Here is a 7,444-nt window from a genome sequence, read left to right as displayed (position 1 = left end):
CAAAATTATATATCTTTTGCTGTATTGTTACGATCGCTAACCTGTGCTGCTGGTAAATTGCTTGTGTTTCTGGCTATTGTGCTAAGCTAATATAATGCTATATTGTGTTTTCGCTGTAAAACACTTAAAAAATCTGACATATTGGCTGGATTCACAAGATGTTGGGCTTTCATTTGCTGTACGCTGTGTATTTTTCAGAAATGTTTTAAGATGAGTAATTAGGTATTTGACGTTGGTCTCTGTAATTATTCTGGCAGCTTCAGCACTATTTCAGATTGCAGCTGCAATGTAGAACTATGATTTATACCTGAAATATGCACATTTTTCTAAAAACAACATATGCTATACAATAAATATGTTATCAGACTGTCATCTTATGAAGTTGTTTCTTGGTTAGTGGCTATATATATCTTTATTTGGTCGAATTTGTGATAGCTACTGATGGAGTAAAAAACTGGTGGAGTAAAAAAAGTGGTGTCTTTTGCTAACGTGGTTAGCTAATAGATTTACATATTGTGTCTTCCCTGTAAAACATTTTAAAAATCAGAAATGATGGCTGGATTCACAAGATGTGTATCTTTCATCTGGTGTCTTGGACTTGTGATTTAATGATATTTAGATGCTAGTATTTACTTGTGACGCTATGCTAGGCTATGCTAGTCAGCTTTTTTACTGTGGGGGGTGCTCCCGGATCCGGGTTTGGGAGGAATTAGAGGTTAATGTCAGAGAGAGACATAGAGGAGGAAGCTGAAAATTAAGAGATAAGACAAATAATTGTTCTGTTTAGATTTAGAGGAGAGTATGTAGTCATACTGTACTCTGGAAAATGATTCTTCTTTATTTTTATTAGAAACATGTCATGTGATTTTGCAAAAAAGTGGGACCTATTATTAGCCTATGCTTATCACTTTAATAATAAGAATAACAAAGCACAGATTAATAAATGAAGGAACAAAGTTCTTTAACAAGGTCTACCAGCTTCCTGATTGAATGTGATTGGATACTTAAAACAGTGTGACCTGGACACACACAGAGGGCAGAACATTACTGAGAGGAAACACACACACACACACACACACACACACACACACACACACACACACACACACACACACACACACACACACACACACACACACACACACACACACACACACACACACATACATACAAAAAAAACAATGCTAATAGAAGATGAGAATGACTCACAACCTTCACTGTACAAGGGACAACGTGTAGGTTACCAACGGCAACACAATGCACCATACAACAGTGGACCTGTCTGCTACATACCCACACACTCATCATGGTGTCTATCTGCTGTTGTGTCTCTTCCTGGAGGTTGCTGTCTGCTCAAACCACTGGTTAAGGTGTGAAGTCCCCCCTACATCTATAACACTGTACGTTCTCAGACACAACAGACTGTTAAACTAAAGCAGCTGTTTAACAGGATATAAAACATAATATACTGTCTGTTGTACTGTGTGTAGATACATAAAGTACCAAAGCATATTTTAAGGTAGTAATTAGAATTAGCCTTTATATGGAGCAGTCTGAGGAGATTTATGCTAATGTAGACAGGAAGAGCTGTGGACAGGATACTGTGAACAGGACCATAGATAAACAACCTGAATCTCAGAACACTGGTAAATACACCGTAGTCATAGAGACACACACGTGGAAGTTTATACTAATGGTTATTATCTTTCCACTTGCCGCATAAACAATTTACCTCATGTTAATGTGATGAGGTTGGTCGATGCCCCATGCACCAAGGCTTCAAAATTCAACTGAGTAAAATAAACTGTAACAAACGTTGTTCCTTTAAGACTAGAGGTTAAATGTTCTGAAATGTTCGAGGCTCTGTATTTTAGGATGTATACTAACTGCAGAAACATTCATTTTCATGTTCATAAAGTCCAATGCAAATCGCCAATGTGTATTTCCAACCTGGTCTCATTGCATTTCTTATTATTCTGTACGTAAATCCGAGTCACTCCATTTAGTGTAATATGATAGGTATCATATGATATGTATCAAGTTGTGGATGTCCATGATCCATTTGGTATGTTACAAATTACAATTTCTATGATGTTACGAATTACATTTTGTATGATATGTTACGAATTACAATGTGTATATGTTATGAATTTGCAAAACGTACAATATGTTACGAATGTCCTAAACATATGAATTCTACTATTATTAGCTAGCTGGCTAACGTTAGCAAGGCTAGGAGATAACTAACTGGTCACTATATTTCCTGTTAATGTGAGAAGCTGTATCTTTAACAACCACAAGTCCCCCTCAACAGGAAGAGAGATGGGGTGAGAAAATATCACTTTAAAAGTGTTATTGTGTCTCATTGATGCTATGTACAGTATCTGTCTCCACAGAGCCTGATAGCTCAGAGAAGAGATCCTCCAGAGTTGTTGCATTGTGTCTGGGGCTGCTGTGTGTTCTACTGGCTGGGATCATAGGCCTGTCTGTCTACTGTAAGTCTTAAGTTACAATTCCTACAATTCACCAGCATTCACTTACAATTCACCAGATTATCTATTTTATTGATACACTTTGTTGTTGTTATAACAGATGATGGGGTCTCTAAGAGCTTCATAGCCTATAAGACCAACTCATCTGCAGAGATAGAACAGCTACAGACCAGCAACAACAACCTGACTAAAGAGAGATACCAGATACAGACCAGTTACAACACCCTGACTAAAGAGAGAGACCAGCTACAGACCAGTTACAACACCCTGACTAAAGAGAGATACCAGATACAGACCAGTTACAACACCATGACTAAAGAGAGAGCCAACCTACAGACCAGTTACAACAACCTGACTGAAGAGAGCGACCAGCTACAGACCAGTTACAACACCATGACTAAAGAGAGAGACCAGCTACAGACTAGTTACAACGCCATGACTAAAGAGAGAGACAAGCTACAGACTGAGAGAGATTTTCTTAACTGGAGGCTTACCAATCTCAGTGAGTAAACCTACAGTAATACATTACCATTAATACCACACAACTAATCATCAGTCTGTGTTCTTTCATTAAGTGTCCAGTGTGATAAATTGAAGGAAATTCGTATTTTCATCAATATTTTCAAATCTGTCCTGAAGGCTGGCAGAAGTTTGAATCCAGTTGGTACTTCCTGTCTACTGAGACTAAAACCTGGAAGGAGAGCAGACAGGACTGTCTGAAGAGAGGAGCAGACCTGGTGATCATAAACAGTGATAAGGAACAGGTGAGAGGGAGAGGGAGAGGCGATGGGTGTGCAGGGGGTAGATATGATCAAACATAAATGTCTGTTAATTTATCTTTCTCAACAACAGACATTTCTCTTCAACCTCAAGAAGAGAGTCTGGATTGGTCTGACTGACTCTGTTAAGGAGGGGACCTGGAAATGGGTGGACGGCACCCCACTGACCACAAGGTGAGAGATGATAACTAATCTGTCAATAAGGCTCCTTTCAACCTTTTTCTATACAGGTTACTGACATTGATGATACCAGTCAACACAGTTAACTATAAGATGAAAAATGTCTACATATTATTTAGTATTATGATGTTGTTACTGTGATGTCTTATTGTTGTTAACCCTGTAGGTACTGGTATTAACCATGATATCTGACTGTTGTTAACCCTGTAGGTACTGGTATTAACCATGATATCTGACTGTTGTTAATCCTGTATGTACTGGTATTAACCATGATATCTGACTGTTTTTAACCCTGTAGGTACTGGTATTAACCATGATATCTGACTGTTTTAACCCTGTAGGTACTGGTATTAACCATGATATCTGACTGTTTTTAACCCTGTAGGTACTGGTATTAACCATGATATCTGACTGTTTTTAACCCTGTAGGTACTGGTATTAAACATGATATCTGACTGTTTTTAACCCTGTATGTACTGTTATTAACCATGATATCTGACTGTTTTTAACCCTGTAGGTACTGGTATTAACCATGATATCTAACTGTTGTTAACCCTGTAGGTACTGGTATTAATCATGATATATGACTGTTGTTAACCCTGTAGGTACTGGTATTAACCATGATATCTGACTGTTGTTAACCCTATAGGTACTGGTATTAACCATGACATCTGACTGTTGTTAACCCTGTAGGTACTGGTATTAACCAGGATATCTGACTGTTTTTAACCATGTAGGTACTGGTATTAACCATGATATCTAACTGTTGTTAACCCTGTAGGTACTGGTATTAACCATGATATCTGACTGTTATTAACCCTGTAGGTACTGGTATTAACCATGATATCTGACTGTTTTTAACCATGTAGGTACTGGTATTAACTATGATATCTGACTGTTTTTAACCCTGTAGGTACTAGTATTAACCATGATATCTGACTGTTGTTAACCATGTAGGTACTGGTATTAACCATGATATCTGACTGTTTTTAACCCTGTAGGTACTGGTATTAACTATGATATCTGACTGTTTTTAACCATGTAGGTACTGGTATTAACTATGATATCTGACTGTTATTAACCCTGTAGGTACTGGTATTAACCATGATATCTGACTGTTGTTAACCATGTAGGTACTGGTATTAACCATGATATCTGACTGTTTTTAACCCTGTAGGTACTGGTATTAACCATGATATCTGACTGTTTTTAACCCTGTAGGTACTAGTATTAACCATGATATCTGACTGTTGTTAACCATGTAGGTACTGGTATTAACCATGATATCTGACTGTTTTTAACCCTGTAGGTACTGGTATTAACTATGATATCTGACTGTTATTAACCCTGTAGGTACTGGTATTAACCATGATATCTGACTGTTTTTAACCATGTAGGTACTGGTATTAACTATGATATCTGACTGTTTTTAACCCTGTAGGTACTAGTATTAACCATGATATCTGACTGTTGTTAACCATGTAGGTACTGGTATTAACCATGATATCTGACTGTTTTTAACCCTGTAGGTACTGGTATTAACCATGATATCTGACTGTTGTTAACCATGTAGGTACTGGTATTAACCACGATATATGACTGTTTTTAACCATGTAGGTACTGGTATTAACTATGATATCTGACATTTTTTTAACCCTGTAGGTACTGGTATTAACCATGATATCTGACTGTTTTTAACCCTGTAGGTACTGGTATTAACCATGATATCTGACTGCTTTTAACCCTGTAGGTACTGGTATTAACCATGATATCTGAGTGTTTTTAACTCTGTAGGTACTGGTATTAACCATGATATCTGAGTGTTTTTAACACTGTAGGTACTGGTATTAACCATGATATCTGACTGTTATTAACCCTGTAGGTACTGGTATTAACCATGATATCTGACTGTTGTTAACCCTGTAGGTACTGGTATTAACCATGATATCTGACTGTTGTTAACCCTGTAGGTACTGGAATGACAAGCAGCCTGATAGTGAAGATCCTACTGGGGAAGAGGACTGTGTTGAGATACATAAAGATTGGACTCCACTTAAGGCATGGAATGACATGTCATGTGACGGGAAACTCAACTGGATTTGTGAGAAAGTGTTTTAACATCACCATGACAACATACTGTAACACATATAGCAGTTTATATTGTACACAACTTTGTTCTTCATTCTCTCTCTCTCTCTCGCTCTCTCGCACACGCAAGCACGCACTCACACACACACACACACACACACACACACACACACACTCTCCCTCTATCACACTTACACACATTTTCACACACACACACACACACACACACACACACGCACACATGCATGGAGGTACACAGACGCATTCAAATGCACCTATTGTTGTATTTGTTTGTTGTATTATATTAATAAAAGTCCTACTTATTTCCTGTTTGTAGCTTCCTGTGTACCAGTAGTTATGTTTGACATATCATCAGAGGCAACATGAAGTTAGTACATTTGACTTTGTGCAAACAAATAATGTTCAATACAAATGTATTCTACAGATATTTACATGCTCCAGTTTAGGCCTGGTGATAACATTCTCAACAGTACCAAACCACCATTACATACACTGTATAGGAGTTGACTGTATCACTAATCAATGAGTGTAATAGAGATATAAAAGGATCTCAAAGGATGTTACTTAATCATCTTTGACCATCAGTCTTTGTTGTCAAGTCACATACAATATCAAATGCTCATATTTGACTGCTGTTCCCATATAACGGTCCCAAAAGAGTGAAGTGGATATTTTCAGTCATTCAAACAGCTGTCACTCAAAATCTCATCCTCACTGGTTAAGACTACCCACCCGCAATATACACTTGGAGCAGTTTGTTTAGTCAAATCTATTGTATGGACATTATAATGACCCATGTTTGTAGTCCTGGACCTCCTGAACATGTTGATGCATATTTGGGAGTAAACAGAGGGTCCAGATCAGCAGAAAGGTGAAAGGAAGGAGTTCTGGACACTCCCTGAATTATCTTGGGGCTGTTACATATGATATTTAATATATTTTAACAACTAGCCTTTGTTGTCCACTTCCCCTCTATGATCTATATCTTCCTGGTATAATAGTGTCCTGTCCATCATCACAAATAGCAAGTCCCATTTCCTGGACAGGAGGACTGTGTTGAGATGTACTCTGGACAGATGACCATGTAGAGACATGGAATGATTTATATTGTGTTGCAGAAAATGTTTTAACAATAACCACTGTAACAATCTCTCACAAGTACACATGAACACAAGTACACACACAATTACTCACTCAAGTATGCAAACTTGTTCTATTTTGACGTACTACGCCTCCTGGCGGCCATGTTGGAAGACCACATTAATTCTAGAAGCAGAGACTTAATGTATAGTAGACCTACATGGAAAGAAAGACCCAGGCATTGTTAAAGATGTCAAATGTCATCTATACTGAACCAGATATGAACAAGAAGGTCAAGTTTGACAGAGGTGAGATGGAGGAGAGGATTGTGGATATCTACATCAGTGCAGACACCCTGAGAGACGGTGAGACCAGCACCAAGAGAGAAGAGACAGCAGACACTGCTCCTAATAATGGACCAGGAGACCAGCACGCAGGTGACACACACACACAACAAAACAGTCTATTGTATGTGTTCACAGAGCCTGAGAGCTCAGTGAAGAGACCCTTCCTAGTTGCTGCAGTGTGTCTGGGGCTGCTGTGTGTTCTACTGGCTGGGATCATAGGCCTGTCTGTCTACTGTGAGTTTGTGTCCAAGTTCATTGCTTATCACCTAGTTATAGGAGGTACTGGTTACTATGCCTAATTACCTGGTGTTTTACCTAATAACTGTGTTTACACTTTATAGATAACAGAGCAATTCAAGTTCCTGAGGATAAAAGGAACAACTTGTTCCAGAGTTTCTCCCTCTATAAAATCAACGCAACTGAAGAGGGAGACCAGCTACAGACCAGATACAACAAC

At 38.3% G+C, this 7,444-nt stretch overlaps 1 protein-coding gene across 1 annotated transcript; it reads left to right on the top strand.

Annotated features, from left to right (window-relative positions):
- Window positions 1-2,867: 2,867 nt before the first annotated feature.
- On the top strand, window positions 2,868-5,869 carry LOC120052004 (CD209 antigen-like protein D). The gene is made up of 4 exons (XM_038998883.1): window positions 2,868-2,994; window positions 3,132-3,256; window positions 3,345-3,445; window positions 5,422-5,869. Exons 1-4 carry the CDS (start codon window positions 2,886-2,888, stop codon window positions 5,567-5,569), a joined length of 483 nt encoding a protein of 160 aa, XP_038854811.1. The 5' UTR covers window positions 2,868-2,885; the 3' UTR covers window positions 5,570-5,869.
- Window positions 5,870-7,444: the final 1,575 nt, after the last annotated feature.

The sequence above is a fragment of the Salvelinus namaycush genome, chromosome 8, assembly GCF_016432855.1.
Source record: "Salvelinus namaycush isolate Seneca chromosome 8, SaNama_1.0, whole genome shotgun sequence".
Taxonomy (NCBI): domain Eukaryota; kingdom Metazoa; phylum Chordata; class Actinopteri; order Salmoniformes; family Salmonidae; genus Salvelinus; species Salvelinus namaycush.
The sequence above is the reverse complement of the archived record's forward strand: the minus strand, read 5'-3'. Positions and strand labels throughout refer to the sequence as shown.